This window comes from Plutella xylostella, chromosome 8 (assembly GCF_932276165.1).
Source record: "Plutella xylostella chromosome 8, ilPluXylo3.1, whole genome shotgun sequence".
In the NCBI taxonomy this organism is placed as follows: Eukaryota; Metazoa; Arthropoda; class Insecta; order Lepidoptera; family Plutellidae; genus Plutella; species Plutella xylostella.
This window is the reverse complement of record NC_063988.1, coordinates 175231-202756: the sequence shown is the minus strand read 5'-3', so window position 1 is coordinate 202756 and position 27526 is coordinate 175231. Positions and strand designations below refer to the sequence as shown.

At 43.3% G+C, this 27526-nt stretch overlaps 4 protein-coding genes across 5 annotated transcripts in view; 2 read left to right on the top strand and 2 right to left on the bottom strand.

The window, feature by feature from the left end:
* The window catches only part of LOC119693023, a 33894-nt gene extending 32718 nt beyond the window's left edge, over positions 1 to 1176 (bottom strand). Inside the window, exon 1 of the mRNA XM_048622622.1 lies at positions 1044 to 1176. Within this exon, the coding sequence (XP_048478579.1) occupies positions 1044 to 1110 (67 nt within the window). The 5' untranslated portion in view covers positions 1111 to 1176. The remainder of the gene's footprint in view (positions 1 to 1043) is intronic.
* LOC105394695 (ras-related protein M-Ras) lies at positions 1146 to 5442 on the top strand. The gene is made up of 6 exons (XM_011566602.3): positions 1146 to 1286; positions 1412 to 1491; positions 2616 to 2769; positions 3230 to 3383; positions 3860 to 4022; positions 4570 to 5442. Exons 2-6 carry the CDS (start codon positions 1453 to 1455, stop codon positions 4648 to 4650), a joined length of 591 nt encoding a protein of 196 aa, XP_011564904.1. The 5' UTR covers positions 1146 to 1286; positions 1412 to 1452; the 3' UTR covers positions 4651 to 5442.
* Positions 5443 to 7877: 2435 nt separating this feature from the next.
* On the top strand, positions 7878 to 14322 carry LOC105394698 (ecdysone oxidase). 2 transcript variants are annotated; one of them, XM_038115232.2, is made up of 4 exons: positions 7878 to 8028; positions 11901 to 12079; positions 12283 to 12413; positions 12518 to 14322. In XM_038115232.2, exons 2-4 carry the CDS (start codon positions 11905 to 11907, stop codon positions 14138 to 14140), a joined length of 1929 nt encoding a protein of 642 aa, XP_037971160.2. In that variant the 5' UTR covers positions 7878 to 8028; positions 11901 to 11904; the 3' UTR covers positions 14141 to 14322. The 2 variants fall into 2 exon arrangements, with proteins under 2 accessions (XP_037971160.2, XP_037971159.2); XM_038115231.2 differs by lacking the exon at positions 7878 to 8028 and adding an exon at positions 9585 to 9680.
* A 191-nt stretch (positions 14323 to 14513) lies between these two features.
* On the bottom strand, positions 14514 to 16430 carry LOC105394699 (cytochrome P450 6B5-like). The gene is made up of 2 exons (XM_048622629.1): positions 14977 to 16430; positions 14514 to 14744 (listed from the first exon to the last, which is right to left on the bottom strand). The coding sequence occupies exons 1-2, from the start codon at positions 16382 to 16384 to the stop codon at positions 14518 to 14520; spliced, it is 1635 nt and encodes a 544-aa protein (XP_048478586.1). The 5' UTR covers positions 16385 to 16430; the 3' UTR covers positions 14514 to 14517.
* Between the last annotated feature and the right edge of the window lie 11096 nt (positions 16431 to 27526).

Sequence of the window (27526 nt, the reverse complement as noted above, 5' to 3'; positions counted from 1 at the left end):
TGCTGCGGCGCTGCAGTCGCGCATCTTTTAAATTACAAAATTCATATGGATTTTGACAGCAGCGCGGCTGCAGCGCTGCAGCAGCGCTGCAGCCGCGCGACACTTAGCGACTAATTTGAAGGCGCCCTTAATCTTGTTATTAATAAAAATTGTCTTCGCACAGTGACAGACACATTTATACATATTGCTATATTTCTTCACATAAGATTGAAAGTCAGGTCGGAGTATGAATGTTTTCATCTCATACAGATCATATAATGTCGCCCTGCTTTTGCGAATACCCTCTGTAGCCCAGTCACAAAATTTAATTTTATTGTCAATCAAAACTTCCTTCGTTTCAAAATTACTCTCAAACTCATCAGCTATTATCTTAAACAAGTTACTATACATCTCATTAGAATTGCAATCTAATTTAACATTCGGAAGTTTTTCGTCTAGTTTCTTCAAGTAATTGTCAATTTTCTTTGTAGTAATCGGTCTGCATCTCACCTTAGTTTTATTTGTCTTGTCAGTGTTTACTAAGGTAATGGTCTGCCACTGTGGTCTGACCTCAGACAATTAATCACACTACTGTCTTTAAACTCACAGTTACAGAATATGTTATCTAGACAAGTGGCTGACGTGGGTGTAATTCTAGTTGGTTCCAGAAAAACATTAAAAAGATTAAATGATTTAAAAAGTAACAATAATTTCGACCTATTAGGAGAGTCACCTAATAGGTCAACATTAAAGTCACCACACACTATTACTTACTTCCTTTTTACTATTAGAAGCTAACCTTAGAACATCCTCCATGACAGTCTCAAAGGTAATAAAATCACCAGTAGGTGGCCTGTACGTACATACTATTATATACTTATTTAGCTCTGCACATGAAATTTCTATATGGTGTTTAACAGAAAGAGCAACTAAACATAAAGGTACAACACCAGTTATTCAGCATCGGACTCGTCGTCGACATTAATTAATATTGTAAAAATGCTACCATTCAGCACTTTAAGCAGATGAAGTCAAGTCAAGGGGAAAAATAAAAATAAACTTACCCCAATCCCCCGGCAAATCATATTCCTGCATTTTCGCGCACTTTACATCTGCGCAGTTGGCAGCCATGGCGTTGACGTCTACGTGACAGCTAGCAAGTGCGGCAACTTCACGGCGTCAGTCAAACGACGGAACTGGGTGGGGATTTTTCATGTTTTTGTTGGTTTTCATTGATTTTCGCATTTACAACACAACCTATCCGTCCCTGTGCATTAAACAATAAACCAGAGATATCTTACAATGAGGTAAGTTGTGATTTGACGGTGTGAACTGGTGAGAAATCGCGCACAATGGTGCTCGCGGGAGCAGCTCGGAAAGACTGGGCATACCAACAGCAGGATGTGTGTTGACGTGATGGCGGTTGTTGCAGATAGTATCGGATGAGCAGCGCGCGGAGCGGCGGGCGGCGCCATGACGCGCCCCGGGCCTCCCAACGAGAACCTGCCCACGGTACCCCACACACACTCACCTACTCACTACATTTATTGCCATTTATGCTTATGTTTATTATATCCTGCTGCTATAGCTTCAAGAGACCTTTGCGTATGGTAACAGCTGATTGGAGGATGAGTATAGTAGACAGTGAGTGAAGAAACCAGCAGTTGATAAATGCTCTATGTAGAGACTAATTAATCTCTCTGTACTATGATGTTCTTGTTTAGTGTTTCAAATTTCTTTATTGGATACTTAAATAATTAGTTACATTGGTGATGAATGACTGGATGACAGTGGATAAATTATAGACCTTGTGTTGGTACAAATTTAGCCACAAACCAATAACTGTTGTCATGCAATATCAAATTATGTTAGGCAATGAGACAGGATGCAGTAAGTGCTAAGGTGGTCTAGTGAATGTGCAGCCATTACTTTATAATGGGCAATGGTTTTAGGACACCCACATGGCAATGGTAACTGTATTGAATATCATTCAGAATAGACAAGTCATACTTCACAGCTAGGTTTAAGTTATTAAGAAAAAAATAATAATTTAATATTCTGCATTATAAAAATAATAATTTATCAAGTTGCATTAAGTGCTTTTTTTATTATTTCAGCATTGATGTGAAATGTCCATATTCAAAGATTGTGATGCTGTACGTCTGATTTATAGAAGTTTTATTGTAGACACTCCATCCCATAAACGCATGAGATAACTTGAATGTTTTTCCTAAGTGTAATAATTGTAATCATAAATTTGAATGTCTGCAATGCATAGAGATATCCATTTTCATTCTTTATTTGCATCCACAACAATTCATCATTGGTTAATTTTGTCTTCAATGTGGTAAATCAATCATTTAGAGACTAAATAAACACAAATTATTTTCCATTATTACAAATTGTGCAAGAGTACTTCTCATAATAAATATATAGGTACTACTCAACTTAGTAACTTGCTCCTGCTTGAATCAATCATAATAAAATAATTATAATTATTCTTTTCTGGAATTATTCTAAACCCAATATAACAAGTACTAACTTCTGTAGTACATTATAAATTTTTAGCATGTACTTATAATTTACTTACCATGTTGTGTTGTGAATGGTACTCATGCGGTGCTGTGGTCCTGCAGGTAAAGCTGGTGGTGGTGGGCGACGGTGGCGTGGGCAAGTCCGCGCTCACTATCCAGTTCTTCCAGAAGCTGTTTGTGACGGACTACGACCCCACCATCGAGGACTCCTACATACAGCACACGGAGGTCGACGGACAATGGTGCATACTTGATGGTACTGTTATATCTGTTGTTATAAATTGTGTGTTATTTATAAAACCAACTATTCCATACTCCATGTTCACACAGGACACCTCAAGTTCCTGCACCTGGCTCTACTAAACAACCAACTTCACGCTATGTCACTGGAACATTTCCATTGATCTCAAGTGTATTATACATAGAACTTATTATTTATGTTTTTATTTTGATGTATAATAAGGTTTTAATGTATTATTATTATCTTTTGAATAAAGAACTTATAGCTATTATTGGATGTGGTTGGCCAGCTACTGCAAAGCGCTATGTAGGTAGGTAAACATAGCGTTACATTCTTCCATCTGAGACAATCTGTGAAGCGACTAGTCTCTCGACATTAACAACCTGTGTAAAAGACTGTTCTCTATCAGCGACTAGCCGCACGACCTATGTAAACGACCTGTGTAACAAACAGACTGTTGTCTCTCTCTCCCCAGTGCTGGACACGGCGGGGCAGGAAGAGTTCAGCGCGATGCGCGAGCAGTACATGCGCAAGGGCGACGGGTTCCTACTCGTGTTCAGCGTGGCCGACCGCCAGAGCTTCGACAACGTGAGGCACTTCCACACGCAGATACTGCGCGTTAAGGACCGGTATGAACACCTAGTTCTAGTTTCTCTGTACTTCGTTAATAACCTACACAAGTTGGTTTTGTATCATTAAGAAGTAAGCAAGCTTCCTCTAGTGACATCATGACATTTCACCAGCTTCTTATACATATACATTTGGCGCACCCTCAGCTCTGTGAGCAATGGTAGCTAATGTAACTGGCCAATTCTTTCACCACGGCGAAAAAGCCTAATCTGTGGCTCGACGTGACGTGAACTGTTCTAAATGCTGCTAGCAATGTTCTGAAGTGCAGAACGTATAGAAGCTATCAATTATTATTTTTTCTTTCTAAATACCATATTAGGTATATCTTCCATCCAATGGTTATCTGGTAGAGATTGCTTAAAGCAATTAGGCCTTGTGCTGTATTTTGTACTGTTTTTTTAAATGTATTAGTTGTGTTTTTTATTATTTCCTATTATTATGCAAATTGTAAATATTGTAAACCTGTCCTCCCCAGCGACACATACCCGATGCTGGTGGTGGGCAACAAGGTGGACCTGGTGGGCGCGCGCGCGGTGTCGGCGGAGCAGGGCCGCGCGCTGGCCCGCGCCCTGCACGCGCCCTACCTCGAGACCAGCGCCAAGGAGCCGCCGCTCAACGTCGACGCCGCCTTCCACGAGGTACAGACACTTATCGTATGATACTACTTATGTGTGGGGACATCTTACACACGGCCATCCGACGCATGTAACGAGATAGAGCCGTGGTTCGCGACCGAAACTATGATACAAGTAGGATACATACAGATTTCGTAAAGTAAGGGTGAGCGCTGTAGTGGTGAGCGAGAGCGCCCAAAAAGCGAATTTTGTGAAAATCTGCGAAGTTCCGGTGGGTGTTGAATTCGTGACATGTGCTGCCCTCTGTGCGGCGTGACTGACATTGTCATATTAAACCTTGCATTGTACAGTTGCCTCTTATAAATAATCGATGGCGCTGTAAGTCAGGTCGGGGGACTTCACATAAACTGATTGAAAAGCATTATTACGGATATTACGCGTTTCAAATTCAATTCTTACTCATTTACTAACAATATTATGTATAATTTATAAACTAACAGCTATAAATAAAATTATATCTCAGATTCAAGATATCTAGCGACACGTACCTTTGAATTTCTTGGTACAAAGATATAAAATATAATTTAATTATATTTGTCTGTGTCTCCAGCTGGTGCGCATCATCCGCACGCACCCGCAGCAGGAGGTGAAGAAGCCGCGCATGAAGTGCCACACGTGCAGCATCCTGTGAGCGACCACCGCTCTTACTGCCCACCACACGGTGCACACGTGCGATGCAAGACAAGACGAGTGTCAAATGTGGCGCTACGGTTTTTAAATCTTTTCCGATTGTGAACAACATCGTGTTCATACCGACCAGGCGATCGTACTCGTCCAACGTGAGTTGATTTTGAAGGCACAACTATAAATTGTTCAAAGAATACCATGGAAAACATGCATTATAATACATGGTTCTTGATTTGTCGTATCTGCACTTTTAGATTTAGGCATAATACGTGTTTATTTATAGGAAACATTTACCAATGCGAAGCATTTATTTAACGTATTTATAGTTTGTAGGCGTAGATCTGTGTTGCAGTAGTGTGAGACACGACTGTGCGAGTCAGACCACAGCCGCTGTGCAGTAGCCATGTATTGTAAGTACAAGCTGTAACTAACATCGTTTTGTTACTATAGAACGCTAGATGCAGAACCAAAGTCATTTACATTATAATTATACAAAAATATATTATAGAGAAGCTTACAGAAGTATTATAAATGTTGCACAAATATTATATTATTCATAATTATATTTTTATGCCCATGTAAGAATTATTAAACAAATATACGTAAATCATACCTTGATCTGAATGTAGTGTAGGAATAATAAAGCTTTAATGTATTTTGTTTTAGCAAAGACAATATACAAAGATATGTACCTACAAAAAAATACTAGAGATTATAAAATTATTTTGAGATTAATGTGAACGACGAATTAATTTCATTGTTGGCCGATGATAAATGAACAAATTGTAATTTAGTATGCAATGGACAACATTTCAAAAAACTAAAGCTGCTATAAATCGAAAACCATTTCGAGATTTAGCTCTAAAGGGCACAAAAAAAATGTTTTTGTATTTTTTGGATGTATCATTTTCGAGAAAATCATAAAATAGTAAAAAAGTGCTGATGACGTCATGCATCAGGTGCGATGCATTTTGATGATCAAAGCCCATAGATTTAAAAACAAAGTAACTGTCACTTTCATTTTTGATTGACGTTTACGTTTTATCGTGACGTTGTTGTTTATTTGGGTCATTTTCATTAATTCTGTTCTGACACTTTCTGACTATTTTTTTTATTTATTATTAAGAGATGACCTCTATATAATATGTCCCAGAGCATGCCACCGCCTACACAGTTGAAAAAATGCTTCTGCTTATTTTTTTACATGATAAGTACCTACTTTCCATCATCAGATATATCAATGTCACTTGAAAATGACCCATTTGTTGGTTGGCATGTAAACAAAGTTTAAATGTCACTTGTCAGTGTCATTTATGTTTTTTTCGAGACTCAGGCAATAGACAAAAATAAAAATTGAGCCTAATATGTAACGTCACTTCCGGTTTTAAAATAATTAACTTTAAAGTTAAAAATAACATGCAAAAATTAATGTATATACAAAATAAAAAAATACGGGTCCACTAATTTTCTATAAACTTTCCGAATAGCTAATAAAAATATAGGGTAAAGAAAATGAAATGTTGTCCATTTGATGAGTGATCTGCGATCGCTACTTGCAACTCGATACAAGGGTAAGTTTTAACGAAATTGAAAGGAATTGAAATTATATAAATATAATGTGTCAGTGTTATTGTGGAGTAAATTATATTGTAGTTAGTTGGCGCTTGGCCTAACTATGGGGGCACGGGAGGCGTGCCCCGACTGTCTAAATAATCGATAGATTACTTTACATTGCAGTTAAGCTTCTATTAGAAATGTATCGCAAGGATGCACTCAGTGGAAAATGCTAAAGTCAAAGTACCTAGTGTAGTAGAGAAAAGTAAGGAATGAGTTGAGCTAGACAACAACAGGCGAAATTAATGATTGAATTGAATTCTGAAATCACCTGATTTATTAAATTGTGTTGATTATTTAAATAGTATGTTCTTACGTGCAGGAACAGCGCCTCAAGTGGTCACTGTGAGAAACAAAAAGCAGAATACTAGTTAGAAGTAAATGGATCAAAACGCAAAACTTTCTCCTCGAGGTACAAAAAGTGGCCACAAGATGGCGGTGCCCCGACACTTGCACTGTAGCACTCTGCTCTCACCTACGAATAATTTCGTCGCTCGTTTAGCTTCTAGTTTATTTAAATTTACTTATAAGTGGCAACAAATGACCCCATACCGGCACAATGAAAATTATGTGTAGCTTTAAAATAAATAATTTCTATCTTAGAAATACGTAATATGTATGGCTTCACTATTCGCTAGCTTTTCTAACATTGGCAGCGATGTTATTTGATTATTAGCCCTTTATTTGCTAAAGAATAATCTTATGTATGTTTTAGTATTTATTACCACAAAAAATAAAGGAGGTGTAACCACTGTAACGGTATTTGACAAATGGATCTATACAGTATTTGACACTGTTAAACATTTTGTTTAGCGTGTACCTAGTTTTTTGTGGTAAGAACATGTTTAGAATGAACATTCTCTGTCTAGTCTCTTGCAAGGGGTCTCTTCTACTAATTTATTTAGATTAATCTATGTGTAAGATGTAGCCGGTAGAGATGGATGAAGCACCACCACCCACCGAAGCCCGTATTAAAAAGAGATTGTATTGTTCAGCTCAGTATTGCTATGTACTACAAATTATATTTTGATCCGCATCAAAGATGGCTCCAAAGAGAGTATTTACAATTAGAAAGTAAAGTGAGATTTTTATATTATATTATTATTGTCATTCCTCAAAACATAGTCTACCAAAGATAGTATGAGATACTATTATAATATTAAATAGATGTATTGTTGTTGAATGTATGTTTTATATGTTGTATGTAAATGTAACATACAATAAAATGTAGAATGAAATGTGTGTATTATTTGATAAATCCTCATTGAAACAAGTTATTTCCTATTAAATGAGTACGATCACAACATACAGAATGGTATATTAACTTCCAGAATGTGAGCTCAAATCATTTTGTAGGAAAATTAGTGCTTGGGAGAGAGTGCAGTGTAGTTGCCTCTCAAAAATACCTCTGAGGTGAGGTATTATTTTTATTATTTATCTTGGGTCTTGTTTATGTCATCGTCTTTTCTCAGTGAAAACAAAACGGGTTTTATGGCGCTGCGGCTACTGCAGTGTAGATTGGTGCCGCTAGATGTCGCCACTTATGCGTCATACAAATGTGCAGGCAGCAATAAATACCTAAACTAATACTTTTATAAATACTGATAACTCAGTACTTATACCTACTTAATGTAAATTAGCTTTCTTTAGATATATTTTATTTTTTATTTACACGAGTGATGTAAAGTTTGTTATCATTGAGTTAGCAGGCACCTACTTCTGGAAGTATTTCCCATACAATGCTGAAGTTCTGACGTGTGGTTTCTTGGTGAGTTAATTTACATATTACACACACAAAATGAAAATGTCATAAAACAAAAATAACCAAGGAACACAAATTGTATACCTTATACTTAGGTAAATTCTTATTAATTTCAGTAATTTTTTACTGTAGGCACAAAATATGTTTTATAATTTGTACCGAGTATATCTTCTACGTCATTAACGTTTCACCTGTTCATAATAATATGTTTATATTACTAGACAATAGATAACACTTGTAGCGGGGAATAAAACCTCACGGTCTCGACCACCTCTACAAAATCGTGAAACCACATCTACATACCTACACCAAGTGTTCATTATCATTAGGTACTGATTTGAATAATCTGAAATTTCATTTGAATTTTTATTTGAATTAAATAGACACTTACAGTTAAATCCTTGTTGCTGTGTTGCGTTGTGCAAGTCCTGTTAGTGCGGGTGATTAGTTGATGTTATTTAATAAGCCGGTGTTGTGTAATATTTGTGTAACTTTTGAACTTATAATACATACACAGATATGTATCCTATACATTCCACAATGTATGCCCAGGCCCCAGGTAAGTAATCACTCTTTAGTCCGGTGATTTCGGGACGTGAGCGCGATGAGGGGAGAGGGGAGGAACGCTGGGATAATAAACTGTTTGTGTACTTAGGTAGGTGTAGAGGTACCTACGTGATTAGGAAACAAAAATCCATTAAGTAAGTCCTAAGTGCCTTCTTATGTACATGTTCTCAGAAAGTCTATCCTAAATAACATTTAGTATCATGTGCTGATGATGCAAAAAACAAATAAGAAAATTACCTGCGCAGCAAAATAATGAAATAATCTTACCAACAATTGCGTTCATTGCACCTTTGCTGATAATGGGCGCATTAATAACAGTGAAACATGGCAAAAATATATAAATGTGTACGGTTGATACATTATGCAAACGATATAAGAAACACTGTTCAGTTCAGTTTCTTTATTGCCATAAATTACCTACATGTAGGTTGCTTAGATGTATGTACAAAACAGTGTAAATTAGTTTCAATGTAATTTTACCGCTTAGGGTGTAGCACAATATATTATTTATATTACATATTTTGAAAAAAATAAAATTAAGTTTGTAAATAAGTACATAAATTTTAGCACTATAAATAAACTAATTAATTTACAATTACATCATCTAGTTGTCTGAAAAGGTCAGACAAAAGACAAACACTGAATAAATATTTAAGTTTAAAATATAGCTTACACACACTGTTGTGTGTGTGTGATCGACAATCAAATGAGAACAGCAGCAATGTGCCTAATATGCAACCATTGCAAGCATAATTAAGTCATAGAACAGCAGAGGAGGCGTAACTATTATTCTCAGCTTCGTAGGCCCGGACAATGCGCGGGACCCGCCCGTGGGTAGAGGGTTACTCTACTTATATATAGTTTGGCATAAATAAATAAACGAAAGCTGCCGTGCAATCATAGTTTTCTCTACTGTGTCTAAAACGATACACCGAATTTTACACATTCTTTCTATGTTGTAAAATAAATCTTTGTTTAGAGTAAGTGGGAACAACACAACAACAACGACTACATAACTTCGTTATTCGCAAGGTAGAGTCCCGACAGCGTCGTCTCTGGGAAAACTCGCTAGATGGCGCCACCTGAATGAAGTGAGTGGTTTCAATGGTTTCACTAATTACGCTATCTGCATTTTATGTGGTCGTTTGCAGTTCACAGTATTGCTTTAGTCTTGCGTCAGTTTCTAAATGGTTGGATGTACCTACTTATAGTCCTCGGGATATGCCTCGTCTAGCAGTCAGCAGAGTAGGTACCGATACCTCTGATCTTATTTGATAAACGTGTTGTTGGCTGCTGAAGTGCTGACTGATGAGAATGACTTCAGTTAGTGCACAATTCCACTGTACCTGTCCAGGTACTTATCTACATCACAATTGTTCTAGATAATATCGGTGTTGTTCTTGTGCGGTGAGGTGCCTCGTAAAATAGCGGTTATTTATAAAGAATCGACTCAGGAAAATTAACTTTTCCAATTATACTTTACAAGTAATACCGTCTTTGGATTATTTTTTACGCTTCTAAGGTGCTTTCCCAAGTTTGAAATTCCAATTAGGCATCCAGAACAGAAAACAATTAGGGGAAAAGTCCCCGCGGGAGGGGGGGGGGGAGCCAGGCCGGATAATTACAGACAATGGGCGCAAATGAAAAATGAACGCCGCGGCTGCACCGGGGAACAACACTTGGCCACGTAGCAAGTAGGTATATACTTATCTAGAGGTAGGTTACATTAGAAAACTATCTAAATACCTACTAATAAAAATGTAAGTATTTTGGTGCTTTTTTGTATTTCAGAAAATTTTACATTAGTTAGTAGCCTCCTGATCAGTGAGTGTGGCTGATGAGTGGCTTCCTGTTAGAAGATTTGAATCTTGATATGCAGGTACCTACCTATTTTATGGCAAGAAATTCCTTAGTGCTTTTTAATAAGTACCTAAAAATCTTTTAAGTAATTATGCTTTAGTTATACTTAGATAGGTACTAATTGTAAAGCTATTCCTCTAAAAACTTTTCTTCAAGATCGCAGAAGAGTTCATTTTCCCTGTTCAATAAAATTTTCAATTAAAAGTAAGAAAATATAAAAACTTATATTATAGTACCCAGGTAGATAACTGCTGAAGAAACTGTAAGATGATAAGAAAATTCAAGAAAGTACTTATTTCTAAAGTTGCAGGAATACTTACAGATATTCTCTCTTTAGGTAAAAGTAGTAAGTACTAACAACATTCAGCTAGGAATCTTTTCAGGTTTAGGTTCTAAAGACTCGAGAGGCTTTTGCCATCTTACTCCAAGAATATATTTGATAGTTAGCTAAACACAGATTTAAATATTTGGAATAATTATTATACCAAGTGAAAATTCATGAATAATTTTACATTGAAAAGTTATTATTTAATGTATCAGTCGCAGGCAATTTGTAAGATCTCGCCGTTTACATACGGCGTCGTCAGTTTAAAAACGCTCGTTGTTTTGTAATATGCCGAATTATAATGTATATTTACGACATATCGATGAAATACCTACTTCTAATGAGATTATTCAGTTGGTACGATTATTTATCTGAAACAAAGATGCGTGTCGAGTTGCCTAATGCGAGTCCGCATGCCTATAACCTAACTCGTATTTTAATTAACATTTAGGTACACGTGTAAGGAGATTTTTATTTTTAATTATAATATTAATGAGGAAGTAAATATACATAAATATTTAAAATCCTATAATTACTTAACATATTTTTCAGAAAAACATTTTTATTTGTAAATAGGTACCTACTGTCTTGTTATTTTGTTGTACGAGTGGGTAGCATGAGCATGCATTGGTGCACTTAAGTCTGTATTTTTAATTGTTAGACTGAGGCCATTTTGTTATGCCAAATGTTAATAGTTATGGTACATATATTTTGGGACGCCCTCAGGCCCGCCTGGCTACGGTAGGAACTTATAAGTTTCTGAGAGATTCGTATACCAAGGAACCCTAAACATACCTAAGTAAATCATGACGATTTAATTAATTTCAAGCCCAAGGCTGTGTGGTACTTGGCTAGTTACTCTATATAGTTAGCTAGCTGTGGTTGAATCTCTCGCAGTTGCGGACTAACACTTGTGCCTACTGACAGCTTTACATAAAGAATAAGTTGGACTTTAGTTTTATTCGAGAGTGCACTAGAAAGTGCCTGATAGAGTTAGGTACAGTCCATCTATTAAAGTCATGAAAACGGAAATGGATCATAACAAATGAAGCAGAGATTATCAGTCTGCATTTTATTTTTAAGACCGACATAATAATGTATTTATACGTACCTATGCGTGTTGCAGGAGCATGCAGCTACTGCTGTGCCTGGCGTGGTGCTGGGCGGCGGCGGGGGCGGGGACGGGGGCGCGGGCGGGGGCGGCGGGGCCGCTGCTGGGCGCCGTGGACCAGGTGGTCAGCGGAGTCGCCGACGACCTCACGCAGGGCCCCGCCTGGCCCGACGACTACGCTCCCAAGCTCACAGGTACGCTGAATGATGCCAGACTTATATTAAGTGCCTAATTTTACCATAAGTGTTTCATTAAAGTGACGTGACAGAATACAGGCTCCACGTAGGTATTCAACGCTCCATATCAGACTCAAAGGTCTGTATATAAGCTTAAAAATAGAGATACGGAAGGTAAACGAGGCGTAGCGATTATGATCAGAATCACAATGTTGTTCCAGACGGCGATGAGTTCGAGTACATCGTGGTGGGCGCGGGCGCGGGCGGGGCGGCGGTGGCGGCGCGGCTAGCGCTGGCGGGGAGAGACGTGCTGCTGCTGGAGGCCGGCGGGGACCCCACGCTGCTCACCCGGGTAACACATACCACTGCTTGTAAACGAACCTATTGCTAGAAAATTACTATCAAGATGAACAATTTGACAAAGGAATGATCAACTTCGGCGTTATTTCTGCACAGATCCCGGGCGCGGCGATGGGTCTGCTGGGCTCGGACGTGGACTGGGCGTACCCCACGGTGCCCAACTACGTGTCGTGCCTGTCCTCCACCGGGCAGCAGTGCCGCTTCAGCCGCGGCCGCTGCCTTGGGGGCTCCTCGTCCATCAACTACATGATGTTCGTGCGGGGGGGCCGCGCCGACCACGACGCGTGGGGGGTCCCCGGGTGGGGCGCGCGGGACATGCAGCCCTACTACCTGAAGTACGAGGGGCTGCAGGAGGCCGCGCTGGCCCGCCTGCCGCCCGCCTCCAGGCCCTTCCACAACACCACCGGCATCATGCAGGTAGACTTCTTCCCGGAGACGAAGAACACCTGGCACGACAGGATATTCGAGGGACTACAATCTTTGAACTTTCCATTTAACCCCGACGTGAACGCAGAGTCCCAGATCGGCGTGTCGCGCGTGGCGGGCTACGTGCTGGGCGGGGAGCGCATGAGCACCGCACGGGGGTACCTCGCTGACGAGGAAGTCAAGAAGGAGCTGAAGGTGGCCAAGCACACGCTCGCCGGCGCCCTAGTCATAGACGACGACAACGTGGTGCGCGGCATCAACGTCATCAGCGGCGCGCTCGCCCCCCGGCAGCTCAAACTGTACGCGAGCAAGGAGGTGATTCTAAGCGCGGGCGCCGTGGGGACTCCGCAGATCCTACAGTTATCGGGTATCGGTCCGGCGGAGCACCTCGCGGCGCTGGGCGTGCCGGTGCGCGCGGACCTGCCGGTGGGTGAGGGGCTGCGCGACCACGTGCTGCCGCTGCTGCTGGTGCAGGTGGACCCCGGCCCCGGCCTGCCCGCGCCCAACCCCTTCGTGTTCGCCGCCAAGGGCGCGCAGGGGGCGCAGTGGCTCGCGAGCCGCACGGGGGAGCTCGCCACTAACGGCGTCACCGACGTCACCGCCTTCCTCAACACCAGCTGCTACGACGTGGAGCGGCGGCGGCTGCTCCCCGGCCCCGGCTGCGACCTGCCCACCACGCAGCTCATCCACGCGTACATCGACCGCGGGCTGCTCCCCGGCATCGAGCCTGTCGTCAAGAACGCCATCGGGTTCAACGACGACGTCGTGGAGCAGCTCAGCGACGCCAACGTGGAGCACGCGCTGCTGGTGGTGAGCCCGGTGCTGCTGCAGCCGCGCTCCGCGGGCCGCGTGCGCCTCGCCAGCGCCGACCCGCGGGACCGGCCGCTCATCTATCCTAACTACCTGAGCGACGAGCGCGACGTGGAGGAGATGCTGCGCGCCATCGCCGTGGTGGAGCAGCTGACGGAGACGGCGGCCTGGGCGGCGCGGGGGGCGCGGCTGCTGCGGCTGCGGCTGCCGGGCTGCCCGGACCCGGCGGGGGAGGGGGGGGCGGGGTACTGGCGCTGCTACGCGCGGCACATGACGTACTCGGTGTACCACGCGGTGGGGTCGGCGGCGCTGGGCGGTCCGCTGGACGCGCGCGGGCGGGTGCGCGGGGTGCGCGGGGCGCGGGTGGCCGACGCCTCGCTGGCGCCGCGGCTGCCCCGCGGGAACACCGAGGCCATGGTGCTCGCCATCGCGGAGAAAATAGCTGATCTCGTTCTTGAAGATGATGCGAATGAGACTGTTTAGGTACCCATGTTTCGTATAAAAGTAAGTGTACAATTTGAACTAGTTTTGGAGAATTACCGAATTTATAAAATAAAATATCTAAGTATTGCTTTTCCTGTTGCATCATCGTAAGCAGGTACCTACCTCGTGAAACAGTGAATGGTTCAATAATAAAATAAGTTTGGAAATAATCAGATACAAAATATTGTTTAATTCACTATCACACATTTTAATACCTACCTAACATAACCATTATTCATTGTTGGAAGTACCTAAGCGTCGGTACAAGTATAGGTTTTGGCATTGATTACATTGTTTTATTGGTATTGGTCACATAAATGACAATTACTTATTCCGAACACACTAGCTAGCAAAGCTTCAGTGCTATCTCCAGCACTTCAGGCCGCCCCCATCTTACTGAATGCCCGACCCCGCCAGCCGGCGCGGCGCGTGAACACCAGCGGGACCCCGCCCTCCGCCTGCTGCGTCAGAGACACGGGCTTCATGCGCAGCGGGGCGGGGGGCGCGGGGGCCGCGGGGGACGCGGGGGGCGCGGGGGACACGCGGTACGACTTCAGCACCGTCACCAGCCCCGCCAGCAGCTGCAGCAACGCAAACCGCTTGCCTGACGACAGACAACCGTCGAACAAATAAAAATTAATTCATAAACAAAAGTGATGATAATGAATGGTGACCGATAAGTAGGTATCACGTGCATGATAATGAAATGATAGGCTATAGGATTAAATCAGGCCACCCGTAACAGATTACAGGATTCCACGAACGTTTTTGATATGCGATGCAATGTAAATTTATATGATTTATGTTATGATACAAAACAAAGCAACATAACTCACCAATGCAGAGGCGGGGTCCCTCGCCGAAGGGGAAGTAAGTGTGCGAGCGGATGTTTCTGCGCTCCTCGGAGGAGAAGCGCTCTGGACGGAACCGCTCGGGCTCCGGGAAGTAGTCGGGATGCGTGTGTAAGTGAAGCACGGGGATGTGCACGCGCAGCCCGCGCGGCAGCAGCACCCCGCCCCCCGCGCCCCCCGCTCCCCGCCCGCCCAGCGGCAGGCGCAGCGGGGCCGCCACCTCGCGCGTCAGCACCGCGAACACCGGGTACAGCCGCAGCGCCTCGTCCACGCACTGCGACAGGTACGGCAGCGCCGTCGTCACGTCGAACTGCACCTCGCCTCGGGTAGACAAGTACGCGTCCACCTCTGCCAGGCACTTCTCCTGGATGTCGGGGTTTTTCGCCAGCTCGTACAGAAGAAACGACATAGTCCGCGACGTGGTCTCGTAGCCAGCGGCGAACAGGACGATGGCCTGCGACATCAGCAGCTCCTCCTCCGCCTCCAGGTTCAGGCGGATCTTGTTGGAGGCGTCCTTCATGTTGTCGAGGCTGTCTCCGCGGATGCTGTTGTTCTTCCTGAGAGAGAGCAGCAGGTCCACGTAGTCTTGCCGCGGCGAGGGCCCGGCGCCGCGCTCAATGCACACGCGCTGTAGCATTGACCGGAAGAACTCGTCGATAGAGGTGGGAAACAGTTTCAGACCCATACCGTAAAAGAAGGAAGGCCAGGCCGCCCTTATGGCGAGCTTTAACCCTCTCCATTTCGGAAATTCTAAGATATCATCTCCGATTTTAGTGAAAGGATTTTTTTCTGGATTATCGCCCATAACATTCGACTCGACCCCGAAAGCACAGGCACAGATCGAGTCCATCGTGAACCGGTACGCCAAGGACCCCACTTCTTGGAGTGGCGACTTCGCGATCTCCTCGTCCAGCATTTTCTCGAACACATACGTGCATCTCTGGACGAGCGGGAACATGTTCCTCATCTTGCTGGAGGTGAAGAGCGGCGTCATGTTCTGGCGCAGCACCCTCCAGGCGTCACCGGCCGTGAAGAACAGGCTCCGGGTGAGGACCTCGTGGTGCGTGAAGTCGGCCAGCTCGCGCGCGCTGAAGTGGTAGAAGTACTCGGTGGTGATGAGCCGCAGCAGCGCGGGGTCCTGCACGATGAGCACGGGCTCGGTGGCGAGGAGGGCCCCCAGCGCGGGCGCGGCGGGGTGCTGCCGGCACAGGTCCAGCGTGAGGCCGCCCAGGTCACGCCGCTGAAGCACGAAGTCCCGGTAGTGGCCCAGCAGCGGCAGCGGCGGGGAGCAGGGCACGCCACGCCGCGCCCAGTAGCGGTGGTGCCGCGTGGCCCAGCCGTACAGTGCGACCAGCGCCGCCGCCACCGCCAGCAGGGCCGTCAGGATCGCCATGCTACAGCCGCAGCAGGACTGACTATATGAACGCAGTCTTCAAACGTGATTATTTTTATATTCCTTTGTGTAGGTACTTCGTAAGTAGGCATTTAAAGATATGTTTGTGGCTGTTGTTTACGTTGATATATTAGCCTAAAGCCCCGATAGGAATCATCCATGCAATATAAATAGTTATATGAACACATTTTCCCGACCGACCATGTACCTACTCCCCGACCGGTACATTTGTACTCAAATGATGGTCGCGGTACATGCCTGGATTGGTACCGATATGGTCTCTCGAACTCTTGAATGAGTCCACTCCAAGGGTCCTATCATGGCCCATCACTAAAAATTTCCCTATTATGCATAATTTTATTTAGATAATAATAAATAAGAAAATCTGATTATATGTCTTGAAACGTGATAGAGGTTAAAGATTTTGCATAATCTTTGCGATAAATATGCGTTTTATCATAGTACTTCGATAAATGCGTTTTGCTTATTTAAGTGCCTACCTATAGCTACAGTACACAGGTTGATAGATATACTTACTGGCGAAATTTTATATCAATGTTTGTAATAAGAAAGTCCTGTAGGCAAATCATACTAATGTGTAAACAACGGACTGAAACTCGGATATAAAACGCAAATGCCCGTAATAATCCACTGCATGACAACGCATATTGCCATAATATACTCTACATGTTAGGTAGACCGGTTGGAGATACACAAAGCACAAATATTTAACACCTGAAAGTAGCATTTGAAGTTATATCTGCCCCATGGATCGAACCCGGCATTCGGCACGGTAGTCAGGCCGCTAACCACTACACTAAACTATCGGGTCGTTGGATCGTGACACATGTCTGCGCCATTCCCTCAAATTGCTTCATATATTCGCGTCTATATTTCCTTTGAGCTCCTTTATTTCTTATGCGATTGTCCCGAGATTATCCTTTGTCAACCCACGACAGTGATTTGTGGCGAAGTACCTTCGAGTACCTACCGTGACCTAGCTGCGCTGCCTTCCTTGTTTGTGAGCGCTCCGACGATGCCGGTAGCTGTCACCGGATGACTGGTGAAGATAACCGGAACGAAATAATAAGCAATTCATTATTTACAGAGCAACTAACACTAATTACTAACTATCACTAATACTACAAAAAGAAAACTTATCAGTATTTATTTACCGGTATAATTTGTTTCCTTAACCTGGTCCCGTTGTTTGGCGTCGTCGCTCGTTTCCGATCAGATTTCCGGCCGATTCACGTGCCCCTGCGTGCCCCCAGCCCCCGCCGCTCTGACTGCCTCTGTAGTTCGCTGACATGTTCCTGGAATAGGAAAATTATATTAGGTAGGTATGTAAGTATATTCAGTCACTAAATTAAACCAACATAAAGCTATGATCTTACATAGAAACTGCTTAAAAGAAATGAAATGCGGTGATACGGCTCGCGACCTCTATCACCTGAGTAAAATGTACAGCAAAAAGCGGGTGGCTCGCTTGTGAGTCACTTCTGACTACTCCTCTGGGGATTATATCTATCTATAAGAAGGTATGCATACATAACTAAACACCGTTACTCGCTGAAATCACTGTACCCTATCACATGAACACAGCTCGTCGGTGCAGCGGCGACCCCGGCGGCCGCGGCGCGGACGTGCGGGTCGGTTCCCGGCCGGGATTAGTGCCGGCGGACCTGAGCCCCGACTTAGCACACAGCTTAGTGACCTAAGACTGGCCAGACATTTTCAATCTTACGTAACCAAGAAATTTCATATACTTATGAAGAGCATGAAAGTTTAAAGTTATATTTTTTATTAGTTACTGTTAAATAGTATATACTTAAAACATATGGTTATAGTAGAACTTTAAGCCCATGATAATGGTTTTTCTCATATAGCCGCTTTGTCGCTTTTATGAAAAGAAATTGTAATTTTCTGGGTTTGATTATTTTCTACTCCGCGCGGCGCAGTCTTTGTGTGAATGTGGAGTGTGAAAGGGTCGAGGCTTGACTATAGCTTTTACTTCAGTCTTAAAATTAAAAGAATCCTGTGAAATTACCAGTTAAATGTTAAATATATAAGTACATAATATACGTGCCAAATTATTTGTGTTTAGGTAAGTGTTAAAATAAATACGGCGTGTAAGTGCAATGTACACAAACCCTTGGGTTGAGGTCCCAGCGCGGGGAGTGTGGGCCCGGAGGCGCGGTGTAGTGCAGCCCGCGGCCGGGGCCCACTTGTAAACAATGAGCCGTACTTAATATTTGTTGTCGTCCTAAGGTACCCCAGTGGTACAGAGGGCCTTCACGAGAGTGCGCCACGCCGTCCTGTCCTCAGCAACCACTCTGGCCTCCGTCCAGCTCAGGCCTTGCGCTCGCAGCTCGCCGTCCACTGTGCGCCGCCATGTGTGCACGGGGCGACCGCGTCTCCGATGGCCTCCTAGCGGTTTCCACTCGAAAGCGATGCTTGCCATGTTATCGGCTCCCCTTCTTATAGTGTGACCGATCCATCTCCATTTTCGCAATGCGATTTCTTGCTCTATGGGCGACTGTTTGCACACTTTCCACAGGTCAGCGTTGCGGATTGTGTTCGGCCAGAAGATGCGGAGGATCGACCTCAGGGATTTGTTGACGAACACTTGTATTTGGTTCATCAATCCCTTAGTCACTCTCCACGTTTCACAACCGAACAGCAGAACCGACTTCACCACGGAGTTGAAGAGGGAGATTTTCACGCGACGCTTGAGTACGTTGGAGTCCCACACCGATCTTAATTGTGCGAAGGCAGCTTTCGCCTTATTTATTCTAGCTGCGACATCTTCGTCTGCCCCACCCTGGCTTGTGATCGTGCTGCCAAGGTACACAAAGCGAGGGACAGACTGCAGGCTCTCGTTATCCAGTACAAGTGGATCGGTCTCGGTCGGGTTTACGCGCATGTCCACAATTTTTTGTCGGTTGATTCGCAAGCCCATCTGGCCAGCAGCAGTTTGTAGTTTCTCTAGCTTTCCTTCCAACTGGGCTAGTGTTGGCGATATCAACACTATGTCATCCGCGTAATCGAGGTCCTCCAGAACACTTGCTCCCCAACTGATTCCTTGGACATTGGTGGTCACATCCCGCATAACATCATCCAGCACAATTATAAACAGTAGTGGAGAAAGAAGGCAACCCTGTTTTACGCCAGCGGTAATATTTATAGGTGCGCCAAGCTCTTTATCGTGGATAACCCTACAAGTGCTACCCTCGTATAGCGACTGGATTATCCTGACTATGGCGCTCGGTATTCCTCTGCGGTACAGGCTGGACCACAGCGCGCTCCACTTCACGGTGTCGAAGGCTTTCTCAAAATCTACGAACGCGAGATAAAGTTCGGATTGCCATTCGACACACTGTTCTATCAGGATGCGCAGGGTGTTGGTGTGGTCGGCGCAGGAGCGGCCGGGGCGGAATCCGGCTTGCTCTTCTCTAAGAGTGGGTGCTACTTTATTCAGTATGCGGTTGAGCAATAGCTTTGCTAAAACTTTGGCGGCAGACGGGAGTAGAGTTATGCCGCGCCAGTTATCGCACTGAGATAGATCCCCTTTTTTAGGGACTTTCACTAGAAGGCCTTGCTTCCACTCGGCAGGCACCAGTCCAGTTTCCCAAATTCGGGTAAGAAGGGGATAAAGTAAGGTGGCAGTTGTTGGGGCGTCAGCTTTTAGCATGTCCACATGGATATTATCTATACCAGGAGCTTTACCGTTCTTCAGCTGTTTAACTGCAGTGACTATTTCAGCAAAGCTAGGCGGAGTCGTCTCAATATCCAGCAGTTTGTCGCTTCCACTGACATCTCCAGTAGGTGTAGGTTCTGCCTGGGTGCGGTCCAACACTGCTTTAAAGTGCTCCGTCCATCGCCCCAATTGCTCTTCAGATGTGCATAGGAGTCTGCCATTACTGTCCTTAAGCGGCCTTTTTGACTTACGGGTGCCTTGTCCGTTGATGCGTTTTGTAATTTCGTACAGTTCTCGCATGTCCTTCCGATTTGCAGCAGAGTTCGCACGGTCGGCTAGTTCATCGACTGCTCTTCTACGGTCGCGTCGTGCCAGCTTCCGTATGGTCGAACGGAGTGTTCGGTAACGTTCCTGCAGCTCTGCAGAACATGCTCCAGGACGGGACAACATCTCGGCTTTTGTGAGCTGTCTGCTTTCGATGGCTTGCCACAGTTCTGCAGACATCCACTCTTCTCTCCTCCGATTTGAGTACCCAAGCACTTCCTCGCCAGCTTTTGTGAACGCCGTGCGGATACGACTCCAGGACTCCTCCATCTGTTCGTCTTCGAGTTCTTCCAGTAGCTCAAATTGGTTTCGAAGAGATATCCGAAACTGCTCTCTGTGTACAGGATTTCTCAGTTTTTCTACTTCGAAACGTCTGGAGGCTTTTTCAGACTTGCGACACGGAGTAGCCAGCTTGAGTCGCACCTCGCCCAGAACAAGATGGTGGTCGCTGTCGATGTCAGCTCCTCGGCGGTTACCAACATCCAACAGAGATGATCTCCAGGTGCGGCTGATCGCAATGTGATCAATCTGATTGCGTGTTACACCGTCTGGGGATATCCAGGTGACTTTGTGACACTCCTTGTGTTGGAACAGCGTTCCGCCGATAACAAGACCGTGGTTTGAACATAGCTCACCGAAGAGTTCTCCGTTTTCGTTTATTTCTCCGATGGCTCCGAAAGGGCCCATATAGTGTGTGCGATCAACACAGTTTGAGCCCATTTTCGCGTTCAGGTCGCCCATGACAACGACGATGTCCTGCTTACGCACACATTTCAGAGTTGCTTCCAGTAGGTCATAGAACTCTAATTTGGTTTCGCTTGACGCTGCGTTCGTCGGAGCATAACACTGGACTACAGTTATCTTGCGCACCCGTGAGGCAAATCTTGCCAGTATTATCCTTTCAGAAACGGGTTTCCAATCAAGTAGACTGTTCCTCGCACTGCGGCTCAGGAGTAGACCAACTCCATACTCCTTGCTCGCGCCCTCGTCTTCCTTGCCGCTGTAGAGAAGTGTAGTTCCATTGTCTGCAGACTCTTCTCCGAAGCCGTTCCATCTCGTTTCGCTTAAACCTAAGATTTGGATGTTGTAGTCCCTCATAACTTTGACCACTTGTGGTAGTGCTTCAGGGCGTGTCATGGTTCTGACATTCCAACATCCAATCCGTGTCCGTTGTTTCATGCCAAAAGTCGTCGTTAAGGGAGTCCGGTTATCTTCACTTCTCGTTTCAGGTTTCATAATCAATTCATGTTTAAAGGTGTGCAGGTGATTAGCCCACAGCACCCCGATCACGGCGATGGGGCTGCCATCTGTGCGTCCGTGCCCGCAGAGCCAGTATGTTTAGGGGGTACCCCAAGGCTTCTGGCAGCCTGAGTGGTTTCATACGGAGTGTCCCTCTCCGGCCTGTTGGTCCGCGGGAACTATTTTATTTCATTCCTACCCTGCTACAGAAGTAGACGGGCGTGCCCCTATCCGCCACCTGGGGACGCGTCTCCTAGGAGTGAGGCTCTCCCGAAGAAATCTCCCTCTACTTAATATTTAAGACCCGTCAAATTATTAAATAGGTATAATAATTGTTCACACGTCTAAGAGAGGTCCTTAAAATAATATGTAAGTATACACGTCTACATGTACCTACGTTTTCAGGGTAATAAAAGACTATTTCGATAATTACTGTTCCGCCTACCTACAGTATAATTTGCGCACTCGTACGGCTTTATTTTATTTCCCTTTTAAAGCGTATGAAATAAACCCGTAAATATGCCCCCGTGTGGGGGGAGCGGGGAGGGGAAGAAGGGTTCAGATCGAATTTCGTTAAATTACTTTTCAGCGTTTTATTAAAGAGATATCGAGTTCAAATAATATAGAGAATCTGATTACTCAATCTCCTCCTCGTATTTATGATAATATACCCGAGTGGTGTCGGCAGCATAGTCTCATGTACTTTTGTATAAATAGATATATTCAAAAGTTATGTAAATGTGTACTATACAGCAAGCTCAGCAATGTAAGCCTTCTACATAACATACATAGGTAGTTACTAATAATCAGTTGCAGTCACCAGTGCAGAAATCAGGCTTATAATAAAATTATACAAAAATGTAGGTAGTTATAGACGGCACAATATGTTTCCTTTGTCATTTCCTATCTGCCAGGTCTCCGCAGAGTGTCTGAGTGAACCGCACGCATACATAAGTAATAAGATGTAGTAGTTGCCAAATATAATCTCCGGGCGGGCAAATATTTACCTGAGCTGCGTCACCGTGTGCCCGGAGTTTTGAACTATTCACGAGGCGGCGGCGGCGGCGGCGGCGGCGGCGGCGGCGCGGATGAGCCGCTTTTCATTTAGATTGTTGATACAATATTAATTGCGTACTTAAATGAGCCTGCGAAGTGGCACCCTTCAACATGAAAGGTTTCTTTCACTAAGTACCTACTTATTTAGTTATGAACCTAATAAGTATTTCAGTGTAGAAGTGGGTCAATTGTAGTGAAGTTCGCTTCTCATTTAAAAAAAATCCTTAACTTTTTTCACCAGTGGCAGTATAATAGTGGAGTGTAAACGCGGAAAGCTACGAAACTGTAATAGCCACTTTCCACACTCGTCATCACACCACCGTTCTTTAATGTAATCAATCAAACTTTCCCCGTTCCAGTGCGATGATCCATCAATATCTCTCTTTGGGAATTTATTCAGATTGTAAGACACTAATTTGACTAATTAAGCAATTAAGGTAAGTAGCTTCCTCCCGGAGACTTGGTGGAATTACTGCAAGAGTTTTCCAAGCAATTAAAAACCGCTAAGTGACTTTTACATTTATTATACTGGGTTTATGAATATTTGAATAATGTAACCCGTGGCCTCATTCTTCTAAACATGGATAAGTCGTGATATAATGTATTTCTAATGAAAGTCGTTGGTTGACGTTTTTAAACAGACTATTTTATTCATAAAGTACACACATAGACAATAGATACGAGTTTCACCTTGTAGGCTCATCACCTATATTTTGATAACATTTTAACACCCCCACTTTATCAAAACAACTAAATTTTCAGCAAATTACAAACAGTGGGGAGGCAAAACTACACATAAACTTAACATTTCAACATATAATGATAAACAAAGTATTCAGCTCTGTCTTGGCTATCCTAAATTAACAATTCCAAGATCTTTCATAAATTTATAATGTTTAATACCTGGCAAACCTTTAGTTAGCAAGTCAGCGGGCATGTTAGCTGTTGACAAATACCTAGCTTCAATTAATTCATTTCTTAGAACATCTCTTATGAAATGGTACCTAACATCTATATGTTTTGGACCGCTTATGTGACTGATCATTGTTTGCCAACTTTAATGCACTCTGGCTATCATTATACATAACAATTTTAGTACTAGAACCAATTATTTCAAGTTTTAATTTCTGTAAATATATCGCTTCTTTGAATGCCTAATTACTGGACTGAAGGTCTCTTGGTAATCAATACAAGCCTTCTGGGTAAAACCCTTGGCCACAAGCCGTGCACGATATCTCACTTTATTGTCTGAATCATATTTCTTTTTAAACACCCACTTGCACTGCACTACACTCGCTTTGCTGGGAGTATCAACAACTTCCCACGCTTGATTGTCTTCAAATGACTGCAGCTCCTCTGCCATGGCCTGCAACCACATCTGTCGCTCTGGCCCACTGATAGCCTCTGCATATGTCAGTTCGTCATCTCCTGTTGTAGCACACATGTTAGCGAAACCATATCTATCTGGCTTTCTCCTTTGTCGCTTCTCTACTACTGGTACTTCTTGAACCGGTGTAGCGGGTATCTCTGAAGCTTTTTCTGTATCCTGCGGCACTGAACTGTCTTGTCTTATGTTCAGATCTTCTCCACAAGATTCTGACTCTATGTTTTCTGCCTCAACATTCAAGTTATCTGATTCAGAAGAACTTGAGTCATTCAAAGGTCCCAGTTTCACCACAGATTCCTCTTCTAATTCCCCCACTGAATCTGTGCACTCTAGGGAAACAGTCACTGTCTCTGGTCGCTTGGGTTTCTCTTGGATAACAACATCTCTACTTGTAGAAACTTGGTTATTTACTGGGTTATAAATTCGATAGCCCTTGACATTGTCACAATAACCAACAAGTATGTGTCTCGTGGATTTCTTATCCCACTTTGTTCTCTTTTCTTTAGGAATATGCACCATCACAGTACTCCCAAATACACGCAAATGTTGCAGATCAGGTTTCCTACTAAACCACATCTCATATGGAGTCTTTTCAATACCTGAAGCTATAGACCTGTTCTTAAGGTATACGGCAGTGTTAGCCGCTTCCGCCCAGAACTTCTTGTCCAATTCTGCTTCGAAAAGTAAGTATCTAGCTCTCTCCACGATGGTCCGGTTGTTCCTTTCACTAAGCCCGTTCTGTTCTGGTGTGTATGGATTCGTTTTCTGATGAATAATCCCTTCATGCTTCAGAAAATCTCGAAATTCCTTGCTACAATATTCACACCCATTGTCTGTTCGCAATATTTTTATTCTTTTGTTTTGATAGTTCTCCACCATTGACTTAAACTCTTTGAAACAAGTCAGTGTTTCACTTTTGCACTTCAGGAAGTATATAAAGGTCATTCTGGTGTAGTCGTCAACAAATAGTAAAAAATATCTTGCACCACCTATTGATTTGCATTCCATCGGTCCACAGATGTCTGAATGCACAATCTGTAACATTTCTGTGGCTCGTGTACCAGTGGAAAATGGTAATCTTGTCTGTTTTCCTTCACAGCATACTTGACAGCTAGTCTTACTTGTCACAAATTTGTCTGGATAATTCATTCCACTGACTAAACCTTGCTTCATCTTGTTCATGTCTGTACTGTTTAAGTGCCCAAGCCGTCTATGCCATGTCTCTCCATCTGTTGTTGGTGATGATAACAAACAGGCTTTATTTTGCACGGTTAACTTGTATACATTATTGACAAGTTCCGCCTCAGCAACTATATCACCTAAACTGTTTCTTATCAGGCATCGGTCGGGTTCAAACACAACACTATTTCCATTCTTTATCAATTCACTAACTGATAACAAGTTCGTCGCAAGTGTCGGTACGCACAATACATTCTTCACAGTGACCTCGTAACCGTAACTCGTCGTGATTTCTACTTCGCCGGCACATAACACTGGCACTGTTGTATTGTCTGCTACTGTGATTTCAGGTAAACTTCTCGAGTCCATTCGTTTTGTCAACCAACTTTCGTTTGCAGTCATGTGTGTGCTGGCTCCAGAATCAACATACCAGTCGCACTTATTAAAGTTTCCGCTCAGAAAAACAACACTGAATGTATTTGTTTGCTTTTTCTTCTCTGTTTTGTCGTTTTTCAGTGGACATTGAGACATGTAATGTCCAGTTTGTTTACATTTGTAACATGTTATTGTTTTGTTGGTTCTGTCATTTGAGTTTGACACTAACGTATTCGGGCCATAGACATTCGGAGTCGGTCCGCCATGTTTGCTATTGTTGCCAACCTTACCATGTTTCTTCTTTTGCCAACTTGGCGCCATGAATGCTGAGTTTTCATTTCCGTTCACTTCGAATGAGTCGCCATTTTCCATATCTAACAATTTAGTTTTTATGGAATCTGCGGTGATCTTCATCCCGGAATGCTCGATTGCCATGATCATTGGCATAAACATATCTGGTAAACCGGCCAGTAACAATGACCCAACCCAATCATCGCTTATTGTGAATCCAGTTCCACTTAATCGTTGCGAAGTTTCTACAATTTGTGTAACGTAACTGGTCATATTTTCACATTTTTCTAGTCTAATGGAGATTAAATGACGTAACAAGGTTATTCTTCTTGAAAAGCCCGAATCATCAAACAGAGCCTTTAGTTTTGTCCATAACTCCTTTGTTGTCTTCGTCTCCTTTATATGCACAAACAATGATGCGTCAATAGTCAGGATCAATTTAGCGCGTGCTCTGGCATCTGCTGCTATCTGTGCTTCATCTGTCGTCGCTCCTTCTTGCTTGAGGTACTTGTCCGTGTCCTCAAGAACTAGCAAGTTTTGAACGGCGAACGCCCAGTCGTCATAATTTTCACGACCCTTGAGCTTTGGTACACTAGCGAGAAAACTTGAGCTCATCTTGATTCTCTGATGTCACACGCGTAAAATAAACCGACAATCTAACAATAACTCTTCAATTAACATTATAACTTTAATTTTCTTTGCAAAATTTGGTGGCCCATAACCTCTAATGAAAGTCGTTGGTTGACGTTTTTAAACAGACTATTTTATTCATAAAATACACACATAGACAATAGATACGAGTTTCACCTTGTAGGCTCATCACCTATATTTTGATAACATTTTAACAGTATTTTTCTATTTAGTATAAAAATACATAGGTATACAAAGTATTATTTAATATATTTATCAGCCAAATTGTCCGCCCTACACGAGCGAGAGTCAATCATTTCGTTCGTCCGTTGGTATCTTAGAGAAGTAAACCACTATCTCTGGTTGGTATTAATTAGTTCGTGATACTCCTGCAGCATCTTTGTAATAAAATTTTAAATCATAAATAAAGCTTTTTCTAGCATGCCAAATAAATTAAAATTAACTTACCCGTATGACTGTTTGCTAGTGGAACTGTGTCACACAGTAGCGAAGTCGTTAGCCGCAAGTTGTCGCTTGTGGCGGACATATTGAAGTGTTGTACAGACAAGTGGCTACAGTCCTTCTAAAATTAACGACTTTCAGGCTTCATAATAGGATAAAGGATGAATAGACATAGATTGCGCATAACTAATACTCAGATGTCGTCACTGTAGAAGTAGAGCACAATTATTATAGAAATAAAAAATATACCTTGTAACTTATTCTGGAAAATTCGATTACTAAATAAATTTAAAAAAAAACACAAATTAAACTTTAATGTAAGTTTCTATCCTCAAGTTTAAATTAAAACAATAAATATTTTCATTAAGTTGATGGTCTTGTAACTGAGAGTGACGCCGCGGCTGGAGGGAGGCTGTATACAGGAGGTACCTAGTGGTAGGTACTAGTATGTAGGTAGTTGCGGAGTTCCCCGCCCAGAGACAGACACATGATTGATAGG